This window comes from Corvus moneduloides, chromosome 6 (assembly GCF_009650955.1).
Source record: "Corvus moneduloides isolate bCorMon1 chromosome 6, bCorMon1.pri, whole genome shotgun sequence".
Taxonomy (NCBI): domain Eukaryota; kingdom Metazoa; phylum Chordata; class Aves; order Passeriformes; family Corvidae; genus Corvus; species Corvus moneduloides.
The window spans coordinates 33,816,804-33,843,309 of record NC_045481.1 but is presented as its reverse complement, the minus strand read 5'-3'; the positions used below and the strand labels follow the sequence as shown (position 1 = coordinate 33,843,309).

Below are 26,506 nucleotides of genomic sequence, written 5' to 3'. Positions count from 1 at the left end.
GCAATAAGGCACAGAGTGTCTCCTGTCCATTCAGCACTTGAACACACCAGAAGTGCACAGCCGAGCCCTTTCAGCTGCATGGGCCAAGCAGGAAATATTAGAAGAACCAGAAACATTACAGAAGTAAGGTAATATGGTACTGCATAGCTGCTAAGGACATAGGAGATGCAGAAGGGAATCAGAAATGCAGGAGGATACAAGGCCCCGTTCAACAGAAACAGGACGGAAATCTGAAGGAAAACGGGCAATGTCAAGTCCCACTGTTCACTGGAAAACCTCCATTGCCTTTGTAGTCAAAATGCTGGGCCTTTACATGCTCTAGTTAACTTCCCGTTAATTCCACAAACCAAACTGCAAAGCAAGATTTCAGGTACAGAACTGATAGGACCATTTATAAATTTAAAATCATGCCATTCACCTTGTCATACCAGAATCTGCAACATCATACAAATTAGGAAGGTGAGCAAACCATTTTATTAAATTAATTTCATCATCTATGGAATAGCTGCATATACCAGAGGAATGTTTAATAATTACCACCAGTATTTAAAAGTGCACAATTACTGCTCAAAAAATAATTGAAGGTTCCAAGAGAAAAGGTGCTAAGAAGTTATGTGTATTTTAGAATTTTGCATCTTACCTTTCAGCACTGAATGCAGACTCTGTGTCAATGTATATAACAGCCCCATCTAGTCCTCCCATGCTTACAGGCAGTGTAGCCAGAACACTCACCATAATACAAAACTGAGTTTTGCCACAACCTGGTGGGCTAGTTATCTGGAAAAAAAAAAGATCAGCAACATAACATTCATCACCATAATTCTACTCTTATTTCAGTCACATCAGCCAGTGTCCCTCCAATTCTGCTCTTCCAGTTACCAAAGGAGGAGACAGCCATGAAAAGACACAACACAGCCCACAAAGACCAACTTGCAGTTACTCTTGGATCTGTACCTTGCAGACAAACTCATCCCCTGAAGAATAAAAAGCTTTTCAGACACAGCATTATGCTTACACTTTATTTCTTTGACATCATTGTTACCTTTAAAATTTAAGGTCGCCTACTCTCCCCCTCATCTCACAAGATCTTCCCTAGAGACACCTAGCTCTCTTCCATCTGTCTCTGTGCTACCTTCTAAAATAGAGCAGAATTAGAAGATTCACAGTTGACATCGTCATCAATGGCTTTTAGAGCTGAAAACAAAGTCCAGAGCTAAAGAGCTCACAGACATAAACAACTCCTTAGGAATCATCACTACCTTGGTTAAACCAGGTCTCCTAGAAATCACAAGGATAATTGCTTATAAAGACTGAATGGTCAATATGAACCACATATATACATGACAGATTTTATCTGCCCCAGAGACTACACTGCAGTATGCAGTGTGTGGTTTTTCATTGGTGTTAACTCCCTATTACCATATTTCAACACCAACACCATGCAATGATCCAGACCAGCTCCCCAGTTCTAAGCTTCCACCTGCGCTCACTGAAAGTCCCTGTGGTGAAGCAGCATTCAAAGAGAGCAGACTCAGCTCGAATGAAAAGGTTCCAGTGTGATTTTGAAGAGAAAAACCACCAGGATCCAAAGAACACATTGTTTGATGAGATCACCAGTTTCTAAGAGCAGTATTTTTCTCCTAGAGATGGCAGTCTGCTGTTCTTTATCCACTGCAGATCTTCCAGAGATTTTATCTGAATGCTGGGCTCTGTGTTCAGATAATTGTAAGTTCATTACTACTACAGAGGGTCTTTAAATACAATATCGCATTGTCACCACTTCTGGGAAGGAATATGATGAAATCTTAAATAGTAAGAGGGCCAAAAAACAGCAAAACCAAAGTGACTTTAGGCAGTAAAAACACAGTGATGGGTTCATTCTGATGCTAGTAGCAACAAACAAGTAATGCAAGGTGTAAAAGCAAGTCTCTCCAGGGAGGTTGAACTGTAAAACAAAGCATGCCTTCTCAAAACACCTAGTACTGCCAGAACAAAAGCCTAAATACAGAGCTGTTGTTTTAAATTTAAAAAGAAACTTTACAACAGACACTCAAAATCAAACTGATTTTTGAGACTACATGCACAGTAGTTTGGTTTCAAGCAGAAACACTCTTCCACTGCGAGATATTACAGTATTTCTATGGGGTTTTTTTTAAGCAGCAGCAGCATGACTTGAAGCACAGAGGGAAACGTTGAAGGATCACATTAGCTACAGTTAAAGTTGGTTAAAATCCTTTTAATCACTTTTGTCTTTAAACAAGGCCTGAAAGCCAAGCCATATCAATCAATCAACTTGAAGCTTTAATGCAAGAAAAGCATTAGATGATTTTTGTTTAGAAGCACACACTGCATTTAGTGAATTACAGATCAGGAATCAGTCATATTTATGCAATTATCTGTTCCCCAGCCAGTGTACATAAATTACAAACTATCATATCAGCAATAGCTGCTACAATTTAATATGAACCCAAAGCATACATAAAAAGTGCAGAGGCAATACACATTCCTCAGACTGTGATAGCCAATGAATCTCACCAGTTGTTTCTTGTTAAAAAGACGACTTGAAATGAATGAGGCAAGGATATCAATCCAGACTGTTAAATTAAAATGTTTGGACAACTGTGACGATAATTCATAAAAACATTTGTAGTTTTAGCCTTGCCTGGGAGTTGCACTGGAACCAACATCCATTTCAGTGGCTGATACAGAAGCTAATTCAGCAGAGATGCTATAGAAATGTCCAAGGATATGAGCATCATATCAGAAAATGAGGGAACCTTGCAGTATGACCCAGCACAAGGAAGCAAGCCAGTGGAGCAAGAAAGTATTTCTATTCCCAAAGACAATACTTCATGTTTAATTCGCATTCCTTTAAAGCGCCTTAAAACAGGCTTTTAAATAATCCACAGTGAACAATTTTATAAAACTACATTTTATTGTAGCTAGCACTGTTTCAGCAAGTGTTTAGAACAACAGAATCCTACTTGAAATCCCTCTAATAAATGTAAATTGAATGTCAGCAAAAAGTTTTTTTGGTTTGTTTTACTCTAAATTTGCTCTGAAAAAAAAATCACCTAGATAGAAACATGAAGACTCCAACAGTTTTTAAAAGTATATTTTATTAGGCAGAGATAAATTATTTTTCAATGAGTTATGTATTATTTTCTCTGGCACACCTGTAGGGTTTGGATGAAATCACGAGCTAATTCTTCTTCATCTACCAGAAGATTAAACTCTTCAATATTCAAAAAAAGTAACTATTTTAATTTTTCGTCATGAAACTTGGCCAAAAGCTCTGACCACAGAATTTCAGCTATGATTTAGTCTCCGACTTAAAACCTAATAGTGGCTTGGAAAAAGAATGATCTGAGACAGTGTAATGCAAATCAAATCCCTCTGGCACTCAAAAAGCAAGAAGTCTTGGCTGTAGAAGATACCACCACAAATCTTAATCCCTCTGATAAGGTACTCAAATTCCAAGTTTCCAGCCACCTTCACTGCTGGCTAAAGTAACAGAAAGACAATGATTTAGCCATACCAATAAGGAAGTAAATGCTGAATCCAGCATACTTTTGAAGAGAACTTCTCTCAGACTTAAAATATCTGTCTAATTCAAAATTACTAGAAGACAATCTACTTGTCAGCTATGCTCCAGTGAATTGCAAAAAAGCAAATTAAAGTTGTTAAATCCTAAAATCACTAGAATCCAAAAAAGAACAGAAAAAGACCTGAAAACGTTCACAAGCTGCAGTAGAGCATAAAAGCAGCAGAAGCACAGCATCAAAGCAGCAGCAGCAGGCACTTGATAGCTTTCTACTAAAATTTCATTTAATAATCCTGATGAACACTCAGAGTGCTGCCAACCTTTTAAACTACTTCAGATCTCAAGACACTTGCAAAAATGCTTTTAAAAATCCCAAGAACCAGGCTTTAAAAGAAAAAAAAACAGTTTTTGTATAGTTAATGGTTATCTGCCTTTACATTTGCTGAGAAACCCCTAATAGGTGCTGTAATTGCTCTCCACACTGAGTATCTAAAAGGCAAATAAAAAGCAATACACTATTTTATTTTTTCTCAGACACATCTTATCTTTTGAGTTATTCATCAAATTTCTGGATCCTACCTAGTTATCTCTACAATATTTCTGAGTAAATAGTTATGTATCAGTCATCAACCAAGCTCAAGGTGGAAGGACGCAGTGCTTGCAGTTCTGGTCTCATCCACTACGTGTCTTGCACAGATGTCAACATCTCCCTCCCTCCCTTGGTGAGATCCCCCACTGTAGAGAACTGCACCAGGCAGGTCTTCTCATTTTTAACCAAAATATCTTAGAATACAAAAAAATTCACATTGAAATGCTTTTTTTTAGAAGAAAAATTAAAAGTATAATTTTACCTTTCCTGGTGCTGTGCTTTTCATCTACATTCAGATAAAAGTTTGGCCTGTCTTTGAATATGTTCATTCCCCCCCAACTAACTTTAAATACAATGGTACATAGGGAGCATGACTATTCTTAAAGTACAGTTTATCAACAGTTACTGATGTTTTCTTATATTTAAAGAGCTAAATATTTTAGGAAATCACTGGGGGGGAATATTAAAATTGAGTATTGTGATAATTAACCAGGTTAAGAGGTAGTACAAAACATGTAGCTCTGGAAAATTAAGCACTTACATTAACTTCCTGTAGAGCATTATTTTATATCATCTCAGGAAAATTACATTTGACATCCATAGTTTGAGATCAACTGCTTGCAGAGCTTACTTTTAAACAAAACTTAGCCAACATAAAGCTTAAAGGTCAACTAAACTCCCCGAAAACTCCCAGCATGTTAACCACTGTTTTTCCCCAGATCTTCCTCTGGAGCAATGCCAAGAACATGGCAATCAGCAAGCCTGAATTCTATTACTGCTCTAGAGCCATTCTACCTGGTCTTCAGGCAAGAACACATCAAACAGACTGCATTGACTGCTGAGTGACAGCTCCATTTAGGATTAAGAACAGACAAATATTTATGACACTGTTACCAGCAGCCTTGTAAATTAACTGTGTGGCTCTTAGAATCCAAAAGGATCACATTCACTTGGTTTTTTTAGCAGAAAAAAAAATTCATATTCAGTATTTCAAATATTTGGGCACCACTCCTGAGCCAGCTACAAGATCAAGGACAAATCATCCTATCACAGAAAAGACACATCTCTATTCTACTTCTTTCTCCTGCCTCTGCAGCAGTGGCTCTCCACTTCGGCTAAAGAAGCACAATTCAGAAGTTTAAGCAACATAGGCATGTGAACAGCCATTCTCTGACGCCAGTGAGGAATGGTGAGTGGACCACACAGAATTCCTGGAAAGCTACATTGTAGCTGTAAGCATGCATCATCTCTTTTCAAACATGGACTGTGCTATTTCATCAGCTGACCACATGAACCACAATCCATAAGAAAAGACAAAGTCCAGCCACTGCTTTGCTGATAAAGAAAATATTTTTAGGAACCAAAAGCTCATCTCCTGCTAAGGCACTATGCTCAACAGCAGCAGAGTTACAATCTCAGGACCACACATATCACTACTACATATACTTCCTACTATATAGGAACAGCTCTTCTTCAAAGAAACAGAATATAGCAAGTTGTTTCTCCCAGAATTTAAAGACTTGTGGTATTCACCTTAAGTTCTTCTGCTCCAAATTTCTTACAATAAATTGACAACAAAGCTAGGTCTAGATATGAAGAAAATATTCATTCTGACAGATCAATTTAAGTTCATGGATGCATTCTTAAACATTTTTATGGTAACCTGTATGGTGTGTATTCCATTGTCCACAAAAAGAAATACTCAGAATCTTTAAAAAATAATAGCCCCTCATTACATAAGAGATCCTAGAGCAGAAACTGTTTAGTCTCAACTCAGTGTTGCTTGAACTCTAGCATGTTTTAAATCACCGTTAGATTTCATAAGTCATTTCTATCATAGATCAAAATCAATCTAGCTTGATTATAGGGTGCAAAAAACAAAAGTATTTTCTTCATAGTAAGATTTTCATCATGTCTCATTTTTATTCCTCTGCTGCGACAATTTGCCACAGTAGACAAAGAAAAGCACTTGGCAAGGACTGTTCTCATTCAAAAATTTTTGTGTATTTTATAGTGTTTGAAGCACCTGACACAAGACAGTCCAACGTATCTGTGACTTTTGACTTCTAGGTAGAATGCTCAACTAAAGTAAAATATATTAAACAATTTACCTCTGTGAGGGATCCACAAGGCACTCCACCATGCAAGACTTTATCCAAACTATGGAGCGTGGTAGATAAAAAAGCTGAAGAAGGATTGACACACTTCCTTAGTTTCATTTCATAAGCCTACAAAAAGAGGGAAAAATATCAGAAGAAAACAAGCAAATCAGAAAATGCTTTTTTTAATGGAAATAGGAAAATCGTATTTGCTTTCAACAACCTGGTATGACTTAACACCAACAGTGAGAGAAGTATTGTTATATTCAGCTATACTCTGCTCTTAGCTCATCATCCTTCCTCATATTTATATCCCATTTATAGCTCACAGAGTAAATTTAAGTCTTTTTTTCTCCATCACCACAATATTAAATAATAAGCCTTTAATCATGACGTGACAAAAGTTGTTTCTGCTCCTATTCAACAAACTTTGTTTCCAACCTGTAAAACTCCCTGATCAATGTTCATTACCAATTTGCAACTACATGGATTAAGGGAAACGTTTCCTAAAGATTCCTGAGTCTTTGAATAAGCCTGGGTTGATATTATAGCCATTCATAATTTTCCACTTTGGTGAGGAAGATTTGTCAAGAAGACAGGACAGCTACAGAACTGAAAATGGTTGGCATTCCTAGTTCTTCAACTGACTAGACAAACTGGTCCAAGATTAGAATTCTGTGTTTTTTACAAATTATTCTCCTTTGGGAAATCAACTTAAACTAGACAAAGAAAAAATAACAAAATGAAAGAACGTATCTGGAAACACCAGAACATGTTTCTGCTAGAACTGACACTACCTTAACCACAGAGCATCCTGAACATCAGAAGTTTGATTTTTAGGAGAAACAGCCCAAGACCTATAACAGAGTTGCTCTATAGTACAGAGTTCCCAGAGGTTTCAGGCTCCTGGCCCAACAACAGAGATTTGAGAGATTCTTGAAGCCCTGTTACAGCATACCACCATAACCTGCCATGACTGACCACTCCAGAAAATCAGATTTCTCTATGCCTGAGAGAAATGCAGGCATCAGATTCATTCCGGTGTTAAGACACTCTGCTGGGAATACAATGTACTATGGAAGCACCTCCAGAGAAATCATTGATAACTAAGGAAATAACCACACCATTGAATCCCAGATGTTTCAGTCCGTATTTGTTGGGACAACAAGCCAGCAAAACAGCTTTCAAGACACACAACAGGCCATTATAACCAAGGGCATGTACCTCACTCAAAAGGGAGAGGAGTTTGCAAACTTTAAGAGTGAACACATGAACTAATGTAGAAGGATTTGAAACATTTTAATTTAATCACTTCTTCATTTAACCTCTGATAGGACTTAAACCTTGTAAACTGCAAATAAACACTGTAGACCATGGAAAGAATATTCTATTCTTTCTTTCCTGCTTTACATGGTCTCTAAAATTTTACCCAGCATTTTCTGGATTTAGCCCACAAAATTAAAGTTGAACAAGACTGTCTTTCACTAAAAAAATTCAATCCTTAAAGCAAGAGTCAATGAAAAATTATAACATCTGTAGACAAGCTTTTCCAATCACACCCTCTGTTAGTTTCTACAGATTTTCTTATTTCTTCCCATTTCAGGGATTTACTTTTAAATTTATCTTCCAGCCACTGGATCTTGCTCAGCTTTTTGTTCACCTAGATTCTAGAAGGTCTCTAACATGATTATCTTTTTCTACTCAGTTTACAATGTGATCAAGTCACCTCTAAACTAACTTCCTCTCTGATGAGCTCAGTAGTCCTCACTCTATACTTCATAATGGAAGGCAAGTTTTCCAGAAATTGGGGCTTTAATGTGTATCCTGGCATACTCTCAAATTTTGCTTCCAATGTTATATCTGGACAGTATCTTCCCCTTTTTTATACCTCTTATTATTTAATTTATTTAGATGGGTTTTTTACTCAAAGGTATTGTCAAACCTTCTTGCTACATTGGTCTTGATGCTACATCACTCACTCAGACATGAAGTCCATTTGGTATCCTGTGCTTGCAAAGATTAAATTCACATCCCTTAAAAACAGCTAACATCTGTTTCTGGAAGCACAGCTCTGTATTGCAGGCACTTACACAGCTGATCACCTGTCAGCTCGCTCTCTATTAACAGACCTTGACCACTGTTGTCTGATAAACTTCAGCATTCGCCAGGCTTCTCAGCAAAGAAACTTGATTGAATAGAGAAGAGTGGATGACAGGCAAAAGCAAATTCTAGAACTCTGTTTAAACTTCCATTTCTCTCCAATTTATTAATTAGTAACAGTTACTGGTGAAAAACTAGTAATTAGCTAGCTTTAAATACATTCAGTACAAGTTATTAATTCTTCTATTACTAACTTTATTGCAGCATATTAGTGAATTTAAAGTTTCACAGAATTACTGCTACAATTACTACGCCAATTACACATAATAAACTTTGACATGGATTATTTTTGTCAGGAATAAAAAGGGGATTGCATTGAATGGGGTCAGAACTGTGTGTATCCTCTCTGTTCTAAAAGACATTTTCACGTGAATTCAAAAAAGATAAGAAAATGCCGCCACTGCATTGCAGCTAACGCGTTTCGTTCTTGCACCCTCCCCAGTTAGGCTACTGTAGCCTAAGGCTACACTACAGCTCATTTACATGGGTGGAAAAAGTCCTCAAGAAATTATTTTCAGGATCACTTCACTTCTTGGCACCACTTCTATACCTAAACCAAATTTATACCAGAATTCTTATTATTTTCTTGGACTAAACAAAATTTTTATTTTTTTAGTTGCAGGAGCCAAACTAGAAGCAATTTTACATGCTAGATTGCCAGAGAGTATGACTTATTTCCCTACTGCACTTGGAACCGATGCTGCAAGCCTGAACAATCTCATGGGGCTATAATACCTAATAAATGTAACTGCATCAACCTAAAGTACATCAGAGACCTACATTTAGAAATAAAAACTTTATGTTCTTGCGCAATAAAACTGAGACACCACAAGCCTCCCAGCTAAAAAGATGAGCAACAATGTTCAGCTTTTTCCCAGATATTGTATCAAAACAGTATCAACACAAGCATACTTACTGTCTGCATTTTGGGAGCACAAGCTCGGCTGACCTTACAAAGAAGCTTCTGCACCTCATAGAAGCTCTGTCCCGTCACTTTCATTAGCTCCAAGAGGGAAAGACATAAGAAGTCCTGAAAGATTATAGAGCAGTTCAGAGAGCTCAACCTACAAATCCAGGCTGGGGACTAAACTGATGCAATCTGTACAAAACTAGTACATATTCCACAGATTTACCAACGCTCCCTTCAGATACTCATAGCCATTGATGACGTCCCCTCTCAGTCATCTCTTCTCCAGGCTGAACAGACCCAGCTCCCTCAGCCCTTCCTTGTAAGAGAGATGTTCCAGTCCCCTCTTCATCTTCATAGCCCTCCACTCAACCTGCTCCAGGATCTCCCTGTCTCTCTTGTACTGATAAGCCCAGAACTGGACACAGCACTCCAGGTCAGGCCTCACCAGGGCTGAGTAGAGGGACAGGATCACCTCCCTCAACCTCCTGGCCATGCCCTTCCTAATGCAGCTCAGGATCCCATTGCCCTTCTTGGCCACAAGGGCACTGCTGGCTCATGGACAGTTTGTTGTCCACCTGCACCCCCAGGTCCTTCTCTGCAGAGCTGCTTCTGCAACTTCCCTACCTCCACACGGACAGCAAGTACATAAAAGTTTAAATGTTTTAGTTAGGCATCTATCATTTTGAAGCTCTATTTTTACAAGGCAGCAGGCCAGATAGAGTCTGAAATGCCCCCTCTACTTTATAGAAAGTAAAGCTCCCTGTTTAATTAAACTACCAAAAAGTGAATTTGACATGCATTAAAACAACACAGACACACACACCAAAAAAAAAAAAAAAAAGAAAAAAAAGAAAGCCACACCAAAACCACCAAACCAAATCAAACCACAAAAAACCCACCCCCCACAAAAAAAATAACCCTTTCACCTGACAGGTAGTGATCTGATAGCGACTCAGCCTTTCACACATCTCCTGAGACAACTGTGCTCTTCTTAGTTTCTTAGCAGCCATGCTTCCCAATCTACAGGGCAAACAAAAAAAATCTTTGAAAGAAGATTTGAATACGACTGTGTGGACGATTCCACTAACTCCATGCTAAAGAACAGGGAGGTGTGCACATACACATAATGTAATGTGATATAGATTTCCCATGTAAGCCTGTGTCACATTAAATTACGTTACCAGTCTGAATGCAGTTTCGTTAAATTACATCTCCTCATATTTGACCATGTATGCGAACATACCAGTAAGAACGGAAATGTCAGCAATGTCTATAGGACAGATGTTTCAGGGACATAAGAGAGCTGGAAATTACACAGTCATAAGCTGAACAAGAACTCAAGCTACACTGCACTGGCAAGAAAAAATTATCTTTGGATGCCTGAACATGAACTGTAGAGCAATCACAGTGAGCATTCAGCCCTAGAACATACACTGCTAGAATACAACACTCAGTTTTGGTGACCCACTGACACTGAGTTCTACTGAACAAAACGCCACGGGATGCTGTCCAGCCCAGTACAACCGAAAGCGCACACATACATACGCTTGACCATGTCGCTGTTTCACACATACTATTTAGGCAACATTCCTAGCATTAATTCATACGGACATGTAGGCAAAACAAAGGTTTTTATAATGTAGCAAGTGCAAATATTGCAAACGTTTGCCATAACACAATTGCTACAACTTTGCAGATGCACAGGCCTTCACATCTTCACAAGATGGAAACTTTATTGCCCACTCTACAAAATTCTCCTTAAACAGGAAGAGACCCCAAAGTTTCAGGCTCCCTCCGCCGCACCAGGCCGGGTCACAGGGATGCGCCTGCAGCCGGAGACGCAGCCCGGCCCCCTCTCGCCCCGGCAGCGAAAACCGCGGGAACCAGAAAACCCGCTCCCGCCGCAAACCAGCCTCACCCCACGGCTCGGGGGTCTCCCGCGGCAAACCAGCCCCGGCCCCGCGGGTCTCCGGCCAGCCCCAGCCGGGCCGTGCCGGACCAGCCCCGCCGCGGGAGCGACCCCGCGCAGCCGAAAACTTTTCAAAGGTTCCCCGCGGTGGGCGCGGCGGGGCGGGGCCCCCGGGCAAGGCCTGCGCTCGCGATTGGCTGTGCTGCCGCCAATCATCGTGCAGCGCTGACAGCGGCGGTGCGCGGGGCATGCCGGGAGCGGTAGTTCCTGAGAGCGGGCGCGCCTGGTATGGCGGCGGCGTTGCTCCGGGTAGTGTCCGCCTGCACTCGCTCAGTCAGGAGACTGATCTCTTTTGCCGAGACTGAGGGCCCAGTGGGGTGTTCAGTGTTCCTTTCGCCCGTGAACGTGAGCGCCTCCGAGGAGGTGGAGCCTTGCACGGGGTTCTTGTGCTGTAGTGTAGAAATTCTTTCCGTCCTCTGCACAAAAGCATCTACAAAACCCGAAAGTCCCTAGCATGGAGAGTGCCATACACGCGGTCAGTTGTTAGTAAAGAATATTGGAATTATGTGCTTGCCTTCATCTTTAGGGCTCACAGACACCTGGTCTGCTGCCAGCTGTGAGAGAAATGCCCCATCATGTGAATCACGGAATCAACTAGGTTGGAAAATAGCTCTGGGGTCATCAAGTCCAACCTATAACCGAACACCACCTTGTCACACCCTGGCACTAAGTGCTACATCTAGTCTTTCCTTAAACAAGTGCAGGGACAGTGATGCCGCCACCACCTCCCTGGGCAGCTCATTCCAATGCCCAATCACTCTTTCTGTGAAGAAATCCCTCCTAACAGCCAACCTAAACCTCCCCTGGTGCAGTTTAAGTCTATGTCCTCTTGTCCTGTTGGTTACCGGGGAGAGGAGGCCACACCCCACCTGGCTACAGTCTCTTTTCAGGAAGTTGTGGAGAATGATAAGGCCCTGACCCTCCTTTTCTCCAGGCTAAACAACCCCAGCTCCCTCAGCTGCTCCTCATTGAACTAAAGACCCTTTACCACCTCTGTTGCCGTTCTCTGGACATGCTCCAGCACCTTAATGTACTTCCTGAACTCAGGGGTTCAGAACTGGACCCAGTACTCGAGATGTGGTCTCACCAGTGCCAAATGCAGAGGAAGAATAATTTCCCTAGTCCTGCTGGCCACACTATTCCTGATACAGGGAATTTCTGAATGTAACAGGGAGAAGCAGTCATCAAACATGACTGACGTGAATGTCTAGGGGGTGAGTTTTCCAACTCACTCTAAGTTATAGTAGAAAGTATTGAACTTAATACTGTGTACAAGTTATCTGCATAATCTTTACAGTACTGAAAAATAACCCAACTGAAGAAAAAATGAGCCAAATTACCTTGGACACCTAACTGAAAAACTGCACATTGGGAACTTCATGTCTGGGCTTTTGTCTATTCTGAAAAGCAAATGCCACAGTGAAGCTGCAAACTACAGAACACTTCAGCCACTCTTCCAAATGAGTGAACAGCAGAAGCAGCACGAAGCTATCATGAAATGCCCAACAACCGTAATTTCAAAAAGAGTGAGGGAATTAGTGTTTCTGTCATACCCTGAAGGGAACTTACATGCTCAAAGAAGTCAGAGGATTTAAGAAGCTGGCCAGGGAGAAAGCAGCCCATACAAAAGCAACTCAGAGCTGTAGTGAAAAGGTAGCCGAACAGGGAGAGATGGCATGGAGGAAGAGCTCCTCCTAGTGTAGTTGGCCTTTAAAAGTTGATTTGAAAAATATGAGTCACAATTGGGAAAAGCTGTGTAAGAAAAGGGAAAAGATGTCTGTTGCTGCAGTTTAGTTTCAGTGTAAAAAGGGACATGACCATAGTATAACTTGTTATGAACTACTATTTCCTCCCCAGTACAGGGGCAGCAGAAGCCCTACCTTCCCACCAGAGTAAAAGGGAGCATTGCCTTGATGACTTTTCTTTCCTCCCACAAATGCATCAGGGCTTTCCCTTCACCTCCAGGCCAACAGGCTTCCTTTCCACTTTCTACATAAACAAAATACCTGTATTAAACCAGAGAACTGTTTTGGGATGTTGAGCAAGGGAAGAAAATCTTACCAGCCAAGCAGTTTAGAAAATTTGTGAGCGAAATCAATACAGCCAGGTGCCTGTCCTGCAAGTTCTTTGAACATCATTTCTCAGAGGTGTCGTGACTGTTCCACAGTCTGCTTCTCAGATATGCAGATACACCTTTAAACCTACTGCCAAATAATTGTACATCATCTTCTCTGTGTAACTTGAGAGAGAGAACATTCAGAGGATAACCAGAGCTGTGTTCACATATGCTTAGTCACTGCCAACATTCTCAAGCAGCAACACAGCAGGCAGCACCACAGCTTCCATATGTTTGACTAGGACAGTAGTCGCTGGGGAATCAGGGCACTCTGCAAACAGCTCTGCTCTGTGACCTTGGTCAAGCCCCTCCACAACAGGGTATCTGTTTTCCATCTTGGCTTTGGTTTTACCTATTTAGTCTGCAAAGAGAGTAAGGGGTGCCAGTCCAATAGACTCATGTGTCAGGCATGATACAGCAGAGAACTGTGCTAGGCTAAGCCTTTTGCTCCTTCTGGAACTTATAACAAGAAAGGATTAATAAAGCTAAGAGATGATTACTTTAGAAGAACTGAGTTCCACCACATTAACATAAGAAGGTCATTTAAACTGGCAACACTGGAGGAAGAGTCACAGAAAGACAGAAGTATAACAGCAACAACAAATGAGGTCTCATAGAATCAAAAGGATCTAACATCAAGCACACCCATTAAAATAAAAAGGGGAATGGTGATTAGCTTGCTCAGGGGCAAGCAGAAAGGGATAGAGTCTAATTTTAAGGACACATGATGAAATACTTATCATTTCTTACCCAAATAAATACTCAGTAGTTAATAATTCTGCAGGTCCCTAGAATTTAAAAGATAATGGTAAAATGTTTCCTTTCTGGAACAGATTCCACAGAAAAGTTTCTTCCTCAAAGCCAAGACAGCCTTTTGTGAGCATTTTCAGATAATAGTTTGCATTCTGGAACATTTCAGATGATTCACGTAATTACCAACACAGCATCAGCTCACTGATACTGACTACAATCCTCAGGTTTATTACTATTTTCCAACTATCAATTCTTGCCTTAAAATTAGCAGTGTTCCCCTACTCCTGTGAAAATATTTCCCCAAAAGCGTCTACTCCAGGAGAATACAGCAACAATTCTGACTCACAAGGGTAATCCAGATATTCAAAGCAATTCTCCACCTTATGCTTGCTGACTAGTGTCTAATTAGCCTAATATATTCTTATTCCTTGGGGTTATCTGCTTGATGCCTACCACATTCTTTAACAGAAAGAAATTACCCATGAGCTCTGGAGACTGGAAAACAGTTATAGAACAGCCCATGCTTTCCTGGGATTAAGGTCCCAAGAGGTTACTCAATAACAGTACACAAAGGACCCTCCAATAAAGTATTCTGTCTGTGTCTATCTCCCCAGAGGAACTGGAGATTTACTTCCAATCCTTTGAGGTTTCCCCATCTCAAAAAAAGAAATTCAAAAGATCTCACAAGGAGGCCTGCACCCTGGTTAAAAACACTTTATTTTCCATGCCGTCCATACCAGCACAGCTTTAGCAAAGCTACTTCAACTCGAGATTTTGCCAGATGCATCTGCTTCAGGGATGGGGTGGGGGGAAAGGAGACCGCCTTTCTGTTGTTTCTAGAAGCTGCTCAGCACTGTTGCCATCAACTATAATAAACAAATCAAGAACAACAGACCTGTGAAACAGTAACCCATCTTTTCATTTTGACTTATTCTTCCCCCCACCCCCCAGTCCTCTGAATCGTCTGTGGACCGGATAAATGCTTCTCCCCAGGCAATTAACCTTTTTCCTCCTGCTCAGGAAGGATTAAACCCAATTTTAATGAATCCTCCTCAGGTGTTAGTGAAGACCTGTCTGACCACACACCTTTACACCCAGGAAAAAGACTTTTTTTTTTCCTCAGGAAGACAGAAGGCATTTCTCTGTTTTCTGCCTCTTCATACATGCTGCTATGAACCCAGAATTATCCATAACCCCCCAAACTATTTCAGAAATATTCAGCAGCAATATAGAGTTTTTTGAAAGGGAGTGTCTGTACCTCCTACCCTTTTCACAAAAAAGCAGACTAGCCACACTCACTGCTATTGCAGGCAGAAGGACAGCCCCACCTGCACGTTACAGCTTTGAAAAACTCATCTGCGTTTGCTTTCTACCCAAACTACAACAAACAAATTGAGAGACTTCGGGGATTATTCCACTTTTAGCCTGTACTCATCTAAGAAGATTACCCTCCAAGATCAGCTTCCTACTTCATTTAGCTTTTTCTGGTTAAAGGGACAGGAGGATTCATTCAAGTCTTTGGACTTTTTATATTTCCCTGTTAAGTTTCTGGTAGATGAGAAGGGCATGAACTGATATAGCAGCAGCATAAGTCTTTGTGAAGTTGTTGTTACCAGAACATATCTTTACCTGTACATGCTAAACCACATTTACCTCACATAAAACAAACCTGACATGCTCCTGCCTTTAACCTGTGGCTTACCAGATCCACTTTTTTACTGCCTTGTCTTGACCTTCTGTTTACTGAAGTTGCTGTGGTTGTCCCAGTAGCAGTCTGCAATCACCAGACCTTGCCACTCTCAACAGAGAATTTCCTCCAGCTTTCCCTGAGATGCTGAGATAGACAAAGAAGTGACAAATATCACGGGAGTGGGCTTTCACAGCATCCAGCCTCTATTGAGAAGCTGCAATTAGACTAGAAAAATCCAAGTACCTCACAGTGACCAGTAGTGAAAGTGCACTGTGTATCCCTTGTCATCACACTCAGAGTCAGACACCATGAAATTAGCACTGATGGTGCCTGGTTTTAGCAATTAGGGTAAGACATCTGTTGCTTTCAGCTACAGCCCTCACTCCATCTGTAGAATTCTTCAGTGGAGAAAAGAGACAACAGGAACCAGTGGACTTGACTGAGAGATGAGCTTTTTTGCTCAGACAACACCAGCAGAGAAGAGTAGATCTCAGACACTCATCCCTGTGCAGTTGCCAGAAATGGGAGAAAAGAGTCTTCACTTTGTGATGATACAGATTGATTGCTCTGATAATCCTGCAGCTGATCTCAGCCCAGTAGCTCTTATTTCAAACAACACACACACCAGAAAGCAAACAAAGCCTGGAACATTTCATTCCTTTAATCGTTTGGTCTGGGGCCTTTGGCTGTTGCATGCATTTCATTCTACTTATTTTTAAAGCAATGAATGAGATCCCTATGGCTGGAACTACAAAGGAAACTACTCCAGACATCGTCACCATTCTCCTAGAAGATGTTGCTGAAGGGTTTCCAAAGGTGGCCGAGTGGCCTGGAAGACAGAACACTCCACCAAACCTGGGCAGAGAAAGCAGAAGAATGTCTCCACTGCCACAGTAGTTGTGCTTTATAGTTTTCTGCTTGCCTGTGAAAGAATGAGACATCTTCATGCCCTGCAATTGGATATTACTCATGCTCACACACACCTACAAGGAACTCAGCAGTCTCAAACAAGATCAAAACAGAGGCCCAGTGTCCTGTGTCTTAGCAGTGTTGGAGAACAGATGGAAGAGATCTCTTAGTGGATAATTATAGAAGATTTAACCACAGAGGAAAGAAGAGCTCAGGTTAATTCTGTGGTGACTATTTTTTTACCTTGAAGCATGGTACTTCTTATCCATTTTACTGGGATGAGCAACTCAATTACTATAGAGACTATCCAGGCAAGCATGTTTGTCACTCAGTGTTTGGGCATGATCTATAGCTATGATCACATTATCCTCACCCTATATTGACTACCCATGACAAATTGATTTTACAGAGCCACAGCTATTTTTTAAATAAATCATTACAGCAAATTGCATTAAATTAACTATGCAGCAAATTAGGCCTATACTTAATTGAAGTAAAATAGGACATTTGTACAGCAAGAAGCTGAATGCATGATTAGCTGTTTTGCTGAGCTGGGGTCCTATTAATTGTCTAATAACTGAACTTTTGTTTCAGTGGTCTTTAGGATATAGGCTTATAAATCTGCATGAAGCATCAGAGTCCAATCCAGTTCAGTAACTGAAGGAATATTTTCCCAGACCTCAGTTTTCACAGCAAAGAGGGAAAGGGAATGAAATGAGAACACTCTCAGCCTTGCAAAATAAAATGCACCATAAGGAAAGGTGCCACTGAGCTGACAGAAGATAGAGACATCCTGCATTCATCAATGACTTTCATCAGCTGTGCTGTCACGGCATCAGCAGGGACAGGTGTATCCTGGGCTGTGTGAGTCAACAGCCGTATGGTACCAAAAGTTTGATTCAACTGGATCTCATTCAGCTTCCACTGGGAGCTGTGTGCTTCCCTGACCTCGCAGTGGGGACTCACCAAGTCACATACAAAGGCCAAATGATTTTTTAAAGCCTCTGATTTGAGCTGGCTTCATTTTAAGGCTTCCAGCTTGAAATACTTTCATCCCCAGGGGTGCACAGCTGACATACTTCTTACTGGAGCCATCTGAAGAGAATCAGGAGAGAGATGTCCCAGACTGATAAAACTTGAGTCACTCTAAATCTATGGTCACTTTTCAAATATCTAGGCTTGAATGTTAAGATTGGGAATATAGACAAGTCATCACAGCTGGGGAAGGGACAGATGAGCAAGATGACTTGTTTGTCTTAACTCTCAGTGTTATGTTTAAAATATATAGTATTTAAATATATCACCCAACTTTCTTCTTACATTGGTGAGGATTCAGAATAAGGTCAGTGAAGTGAATCAAGTTACAGTAAATCAGACTAAGAACAGAAGCAGGGGTTTGGGTATTAAAAACACAGACCATAAACACACAATTTTGATTGTTTCTTTCTTTCTGCCTTTAATCTGACAGGGACAGAAAGAAGCTGGGAGGATGAATGAATGTCAGATGTGAAGAAAATCTTTGAGCTTTCAATTTCTTATTATAAACCAGGACTAGAATAGTAAAAAGCAGCAGAGGTCAGAAATGAGATACACTGAAAAAAAAGCAGCATTCACCCTCTTATTCCAGGGATAATGGTTTCAATCTGCTGTGTATGAAAAGAGACACTAGGAGAGAAAATCCAGAAAGAGCAGAATGTTTTACAGGGCAAGGGAGGGATACTGTTAATTGTCCTAGACCTATGTAGGGTTCACTCTGAGGTTTCACAGCTGTAATTCTGCCATCCTACACCACAGTCTTTTACCTAAACCACAGAGCGAGTGCCCATGCCCTGCATTGCTGTCTGGGAAGAATCAGAAGATGAAGAACAATTCTGGAGCCATCCAGAAGCCAAGGCTTCTGTCTCCATCTCAGCACACCCGAGAAGAGCAGATGTTTGGTTTCTGTTGGATTAAGCTTTTGGCTGGAGATTAAGCTTTGTTCTGGGTTAGCTGCTGATCCTAACTGGATAGCTTGCCTTCCTATCTGCCAAAAATGCCAAGAGTAACACACTGGATCCTTTATGCAATCTGTCAACAATTGAAATCAACACATAATATCAAAACGATGTATTTTAAATGAAATGGAAAAAAAAAATAGGTTGGTATGTGTCATCGGTTAGCAAGCACAGTCCCAGAAGGGATGTCCTTGCTAAGGGGTGCTTACAGTTTCCTCTGGGACCTGACAGAACCTATCAGCTGGCCAGTTTGAATATGGACAATTCTTTAAGCCACTTAAAGTTGTGACCACCTCTGTGATCCACATTTAAGAATAGACAAACTCCCCCCCAAGCTCTCTCTCGTTTCCGGCGCTGGGACAGGTGGCTGCGGGCCCCGTGTGGGGGCCAGCGGGCCATGGCCATCCTGGAGCCGATGGACCTGTTCCAGCCGTGGAACGCCCCCCACTGCCTTGCCGTGGGCAGCCGGAGCGGCTCGGCTCTCCCCCCTCTCCACTGCGATAAGAAACATTCAACATTCCAGCTGCAAAGCTGCAAGGCCGAGGTGAGATTAACCCTTTTATTGCTGTGAAGAGCTGAAAACCTGAGGGAAGAGAGAGAGGAGATGCTTAAAGCTGAAATTCTGCTGTGAATATCAGAGTATCCCGTTGTCATTTCATGAAGATATGGGGGGTGGAGTGTTCAGCTCGTGAGCAGAAGCACCTGCGCTGAGATAGGCAGATGCTGACGCAGCTGTAATTTCATGAGAAGTTTGGACAGGGAGAGATGGACCAGATGAGGACTTTGGCTCCAAACGGGAAAGGAGAAAACCTCAGTCCCTAGAGATGGACCAGATGAGGACTTTTGCTCCAAATGGGAAAGGAGAAACCTCAGTCCCTAGAGATGCTCCCAGAGATAGTCCTAACGATGAAGATGAGGAAGACCCTTTGCTCCCAGGGAAGGAGAAGGGCCTCTGTTTTTGTTTCTGAACGGTTCAACCTTAAAATTGTACCCCAAAAAACTTCAAGAGTGGACCCTCGAAAGCAGTTGCGGGAAAAGCTGCAAGTCGGGGGAAAGGACTCACATGCAGGCAGAGAGACTCCTCTTCCTAAATGGACTGAACAATATTTGGAAGTGGGCGGCTGTCTCGTTGTGATAATGTTTTCATAGCACGAGCAAGAAGAGACTTCTCTTTCTAAATGGACTGAACAAGGTTATTGTGGAAGTGGTAAACAGACTGAACATCTCAAGGGTTGTCTTTTTACATTGTCAGTGGGAGAAGGGAGGAAGGTGGGGGGAGGAGGAGAGTTCTGAAGGTGGTATAATTTTTTTTTCCCTCTTTTAGGTCTGTTAATAAACTTCTTTATATTCTTTCAAGTTTGGTGCCTGCTTTGCATTTCTCGTAATTCTTATCTCACAGAAGATAAACAGTAATGAGTATTTTGAGCCAAACCACTACAGTATGGACAGGAATTCTCAGAGTCTTTCCTCCCTGCTGCTAACTTCCTCTGCTTACGAGTGCCTCCATTCCTCCTTCTGCCTGTTCAAAACCTGGAGAAAAAAGGAAATCGCTGACACCACTTCAGCCACGGAAGTGTGGATATTGAAGGAATCCAAGAAGAGCAAGACCTCCTTCTTATACACCAGATGGGAAGACTGATGACTTAGTAAAATGAAATTTATTATCTACATTCCACCTCGGGAACACTTCCTGACATTTACCATTTCTGACACCATTAACCTCTGTGCATGAGGGTGGGGGGAACATAGTGGGGTAGTTCATGTTTTTAAGCCAGCAGCACTACAAAGCCACACTGATACCCCATATGGCTCTGCAGGTTTTGGAGGGCACTTGTTAAAACCAGCTTCCTTCTCTTGTGCAGATTTCAGCACTTGAGGTAAATCCTGGTTTCCTTGGTTGGTGTTCTTTCCTTACCAAAACATGGACATTTGAAGCAGCTTTGTCTGAGGCAGTAATAAGTGAGGTCCATGTTCCCTTTGGTTCTCATCCAGTGTTACTGATTTCACCATTCAGTGAGCATAAAACATTCCCTTTATGATTTAGTAGCATTTTACACAGAGCCTGCAAGCTATGAGCGAGAGCCTGCAAGCATGAGACACAGAATAACAAATTATTCCAGACTAAGGCCACTACCTTCTCCTTCTTTTCAGGAACCAGTTGTAGGAAGGTCCATGTCTGTGCTGGTGCATGCTTTTGTCTTGCAAGCAACTGGGCTGCACAGGCACTCCTTGTTGCAATAGTCTGGTTTCAGCACCTGCCAGAACCTGGGTGAGTACCACCTGCCTGTGCTGGGCTAGGCTGGTCCCAGAGGCCACTGAGTACTCTGGCTGTGAGCTGGCACCCTGGAGTGCCTGTATCTGCATTTGAGTTGTACTGATACTTACAGATAGTTCAGGACTGGATTTTAGAGGGGCTGATGTCAAGGTTTGGATTGCTAAATCTCATGGCAATTCCTATTCCAGCAGGGCTTGCTCAGTCTTAATCCTTCAATATACAAAGAAGATAACAATCACGCAGGATTGAGAGTAGGAGGAGGGAGCTTCTTTGTAAAACCTCATTAAAACATCTCTGTCTTGTCAGTGTGTACAGTGAGAACCCCAAGAGTGCTTTCATTGCATCTTTGCATATAATTGTCTCCGTTGCATGGTCTTATGAGCTGACCAGCTAATGATTTTCTTGGCCAAGATATCTGCATTTCAAAAACACCATACAGTGACAAAGTGCCCATTTCTGCCCGCCTTTACAAAAGCAGACAGTTTTCCCACACACAAATAGCCTTTTAACAGTTCAATGAGTAACCACTGCTCCTCTGCTCAGGCTCAGCCCCAATACTTGGGCTGCAAGGTGATGCAGCAATGGGGATATTTGATCAATGCTATTGTTATAATAAAAGCTATCCCTGACAGAGCTGTAGGTAAAATCTCTTGGGAGCAGCATTTCCTGCTGACTCCATATAGAGGGCTTGGCAGAATGCCCTGTGCTTTACAGATATTTTTTGCTGGTAACAGAAAAATCCTCCTGCAGGGCTGTAGGGCCAGCCCTCTAAAGCCCTTGACCCTGAATGTGTAATCTCCCTGGAGACCCAATGCACATGAAGAAATATAATCTTCTTGAAGCATCTGCTGTCTGTGTTGTGTTAAAATATGACTGGGATGCAACTGTCAAATCTCCAGCTCACTCATTGCAGAATCCTTTACAGGGCAATAAAAAACCCAATCTCTCTCTATTGCTTTAAGGAGGGTTGTTTTATCGTGGCTGCAGCCTGAGAGGTATCTGTATCCAACAGACATTTCACATGCTTTTGTGTCCTTGGAAGGCAACAGCACACAACAGATGGGAAACGGAGCCATTTCGCGAGGTCGCGGTCATGGCATCACATGCAAATCCTTTGCCCACCGAGACCTCACGGCACATGAGCTGTGCTGGGGAAGCCAGGAGGAGTTTTCCTGCTTGCACAGTGACAATTGGCAAGGAGGCCTGGGAGGACAGCCTTGGCAAATAGATCAGTCTGACAGATCAGCGTTCCCACTGGGCATGAAAGGGAAGGAGAGACATTTCTTTTCATAGAAGACACAAGAGAAAAGGGGCATCTCCTGTTTTTTAAATTTCTTTATATATTTTTCTGAGCCAGTTGAGGACTTGGTCTCTGCTCTGAATACATAGGTGTAGGAAGCAGAAAAGAGTGCTTTAAATGCAGAACTAGCAAGGAAAGAACAATCAAGGTGGCTTGCCAATGATACTCAGATCTGCTCATTTCAGTTTTCTGTATTTTTTTTCAACACTGTAAACTCATCTCCTTGACGTCTGCCCTGCCCTTGTTCTCGGTCTCAGTCTTCCCCTCCCCCACTTCTCCCTTTAATGCTGATGTCCTCATTTCCCCTTTTGTGCATCTGACCCTTTCACTATGCAGGGATTAGTATCTCACTCATAAATATGTGAAATAGATACGCAGATGATTTAATTTGCTGAGTTTTGTAGGGCTAGTGAGACAGACTGGCATGGGGAGAAGGGTATGTTCTAGCAGGTCAGCTGGGTACAGGATGAGTAATGTGAAACACCAGCACCAGTCCAGGAGGGAGACCTCAGGGGGCAGGGACAAGGTAGTAAAACACAAAGGCCAGGCAAATATGGAAGAGCAGAAGACAAGGTCAAAGATGTCTCTGCCTTTCCCATTTTTTATGATAATATCTCCCATTATTTATCTTCCAGGGAGAAAGGACAAAAGGGGGGTACATGAGAAGAAAAAGGGGACCAGAAATCCACCCTGGCTGCTGGTGGTTCAAGTTGTTGGTAGCTCATTCAGGAAGAGATGCCAGAGGAGCCAAGAAAAATGCTGGTCTAGTGAGATGGTGGCAAGCTAGGAGGGAGGCAGAGATCTGGAACATGGGAAGATGGCAGTAAAAGCTGCATAACTGGGTGGGGGTGCTGGGGACTGGGGACACAGCTGATCTGAACAGGGATTCCTGAGGAAGGAGAGACAACAGAGTGGCCATAAGGAGGTGACAACAAAGAGCTGGAGGTAACAATGCTGTGAAGCCCCAGCCAAGAAAAAATTGTCAGGTAGCAAGGATTAAGTCCTCGGATCCAAAACAGGAAATAGAGATGAACACTAAAGCCCTAACGGGCAATAAAACCTTGCCAGGAGGCAGCTAGTGAGGCAGAGAGGAAGGACAGGATGGGCAATGGAAGATAAAGCAGAGAAATAAGGTTTAATGAACCATACATGACAGCAGTCAAGGCCAGGTTTACTGCTGGCTTTGCTGGCAGCCATAAGGTTACAGGTAGCCTTGCTGGGATGGTGTAACACCACAAGTTTCATGCTGGGTGCATGCTCAGAGGTCAGTGGCCAGGACAACTGCAGCCTATGCTGTTGTTTGGAGATGTTTGCGCTACTTTCAGCAGTCATCCAGCACAAAGCCCCAGTATAAGCACACTGCTGGGGGCCATGCTGTCCTTACTGTGAGATCAAAGGACAGCTGTGTGTTGTCATCACACTTATCTACTAAAGTAGCATTATCATTACCATGCTAACTGAAATCAGCCTCTGCTGAAGAGCCAGTTCACCATCCAGTGACATTAATAATCTGTTTTGCTAGAGAATGCCAGCATCTGGCTAAGGTGGACACCTGTGTGTCACCTGAAGAGGAGTCACACAGAGGAGGCTCCTAGTGTGCCACAAGCCATGCTCCACTCTGGTGTTGCTGGCATGCTCAAATCATTATCAGGGATTTGCCTTCCTGTGTGGCAGACAAGGCTGGATGGAAAGGGTCAACAGAGGTACCTCCTGGATGTTTTGGTCAAGCTCTTTTATTTGTGGAACAGAGCTGGGATGTTTACTCTTATCCTTGAAAATTTCAAGAAACTTTTTTTAATGCTTACTGTCTCTAATAATATAGCACTTACAGATCCAATTAGGGACATGCTCACATCAATGTGACGACAAAAACACGAGGCCTGGCCTGGAGAATTTGCAATGTGACTGAGATTGGAGACAGCAGACAGATCAGTGGCCAAAAGATGGAGCAGCAGAAGAACAGGACAACTAGGATCAACATTACAGCCTGGGTGGGAGTACTTTTGGTTGATGCCTTAGCTGAGGAAAAGGAGTGGATGGGATGGGTTTGACTCAGCAGAGTACACACTGCTCTCCTTAGCAATAATAGAGTGCATACAGGCTGGAAGCCAAACCCTATCAAAGGAACCAGAATGCCCCCAAGTGATAACTCCCCTTTTTTTAAAGATGAAGCAGGATAGTATGATATGTTTGCCTTGGACTTAATCTGATTTAAACACCATATGTAAAACATATTTGAAAAACCTAGGCCTAGCTTCCTTCTCTGAGCTGACTGCTTAACAATTAGGGACTTTAATACCCTGACACATCTAACTGAGGCCATACCAAAGCACACAGACATGCAGCTTGCAAGGTCAAGAACATTCAACTTAGATCTTAACCTTTCTCATATGTATGTGGACTTTATTTTAGATATTCTCTGGATCTCATCTGCTCAAGAAAGTGGCAGTGAGTGGGCAGCTAAACAGGGGATGGCTGCTGGTAGGAATTACAATGCAGCATGTATGCCACCAGCTATGTTTGTGCATCTAAACATACTCACTATGTGTATACACATTTATGTGGAAGATGAGGTGAAATTATGTACTATTCTACATTCATTGAAACTCAAAGAGATTGACCAGAGAAGCTTTTTGCTGAATTTAGCCTTGAAAATCTATTGTGTTCCACCGTTATGTGGAAGGTAGAGCAAATGCACTGAACAGTAATTGCATACTTGTTGCTATACTTCTACCTGAAGGCAAGTGTGTAAAATGTTCTCTGCTTTTCAAAGCACTGAAAACCGCAACTGTTGTAGGCTTCAATGGAAGGTACACTCATCAGCAATCATTTAACACAGCATTTTTGTTCAATTGTCAAAGGAGGGGTTCAGACTAGGGTAGGGGGGCTTGGTTACTTGTCACTGCAGCAATGGGCTTGGAAGCATGGAAAAGGACAGGATACCCCAAAGGAGCTGCTGGAGAAAGAGGAGCAGTAGGAAGAGCTGTGGTATCAGATGAGTGGTCTGACAACGGAAACAGCATCACAGATAAGCTCTGCAGTAACAGCAACACGAGCTGATAGAGCAGATGGTCACCTCAGTTTAGCCTTTAACATAGCTTGTTGCCCCTAGCAATATTTACCCAAAAGTATTCTACTGATGGAGATGGGATTATGTAGCAGACAGAGGGAATCAGTCCTATTTTATACAAGATACTGGGCTATCGGCTCTGACAGTCCCTTCATGTGCTGGGCAGACAGAGCAACGTGACGATATGCATAACCATTTCTGGGACAGCTTCATATGGTGGAAACCAGGTAGCACTTTCCCAGTTTCCCAACTTTGTTGGAATGTTATTAACTCACTCCACAAATACGGAAACTTGGTTAAGAGGTGAAGTGTTAAACTCCCTTTTCTCTTTCTGAAATGGCCTTTTGGGAACTGTCAGGACATTTTCATTAGCTCCTGATAAGTGCTATTTGGAGTTAATTCTGACCCACTTCAGTAATTCTTCAGAAGGAAGAATTATTTCATTAGTTTGTGAAAAGCACTTAAAAAATCCTTCAGTGATAAGTGAAAATACTGTTATTCTCATTCCCAAAATACTACGTAAAGAACCACACTGAAATAGCAATACAGAAACATTGCAAAGGTGATTAACTATGATGGAAAGCAAATTCTGCACTAGAAAGTGTCCCATATTTGAAAGGCCAGACATCTGTAAGCATATGCACATCTCAGCTATTTAATAAATGTTGTCTCAAATGCATGTTTATGTATTTTTATTAAGGAGCAAATTACTTGTATTTCCTTCTCTTTCTTCTGCATTATAGCATTAAAGCAGGACAGCATGCCAAACAACAGTATAAACAAACAGCATCACCAGATACTTAAGGGTCTTTAGCTCCTAAATTGACTAAAGCATAAATACAAACTGACGTCAAACATTTGGGATTACGATTTAAAAACTGCTATTTTCTGAGACACTAATGAAGGCCATTCATAGCAGAAAATCCAGTGCCTAGAATAGGAGGAGTGAGCTGCCCAGACTCCAGAGTGAAGAGTCAAGGAAATGATATGCATCTCTTAGAATAAAAAAACTGCCAATTTGCTTTAGACCTGTGAGAAGTGCCAGATACAGAGAATATGAAGAGCTTCTTTCAACCTGTCTAGGTCTTGAAGATTTGGGAATGTCACGACCAGTCCTTACTCTGCCAC

At 41.9% G+C, this 26,506-nt stretch overlaps 1 protein-coding gene across 3 annotated transcripts in view; it reads right to left on the bottom strand.

Annotated features, from left to right (window-relative positions):
* RAD51B (RAD51 paralog B) overlaps positions 1-26,506 on the bottom strand; it is a 424,424-nt gene that overhangs the window by 372,088 nt on the left and 25,830 nt on the right. For 2 of the 3 annotated variants that reach the window (XR_004240589.1, XM_032110706.1), the window contains exons 2-5: positions 10,229-10,322; positions 9,309-9,422; positions 6,245-6,361; positions 641-777 (exon numbers count right to left, since the gene is read on the bottom strand). Coding sequence is in view for 2 of the 3 variants with exons in the window: in XM_032110706.1 (XP_031966597.1) it covers positions 641-777; positions 6,245-6,361; positions 9,309-9,422; positions 10,229-10,312 (452 nt within the window). In the remaining variant the exon portion in view is untranslated. Of the gene's footprint in view, positions 1-640; positions 778-6,244; positions 6,362-9,308; positions 9,423-10,228; positions 10,323-11,220; positions 11,379-26,506 lie in introns of those variants that run through there. The other variant, XM_032110707.1, reaches the window with a different exon arrangement.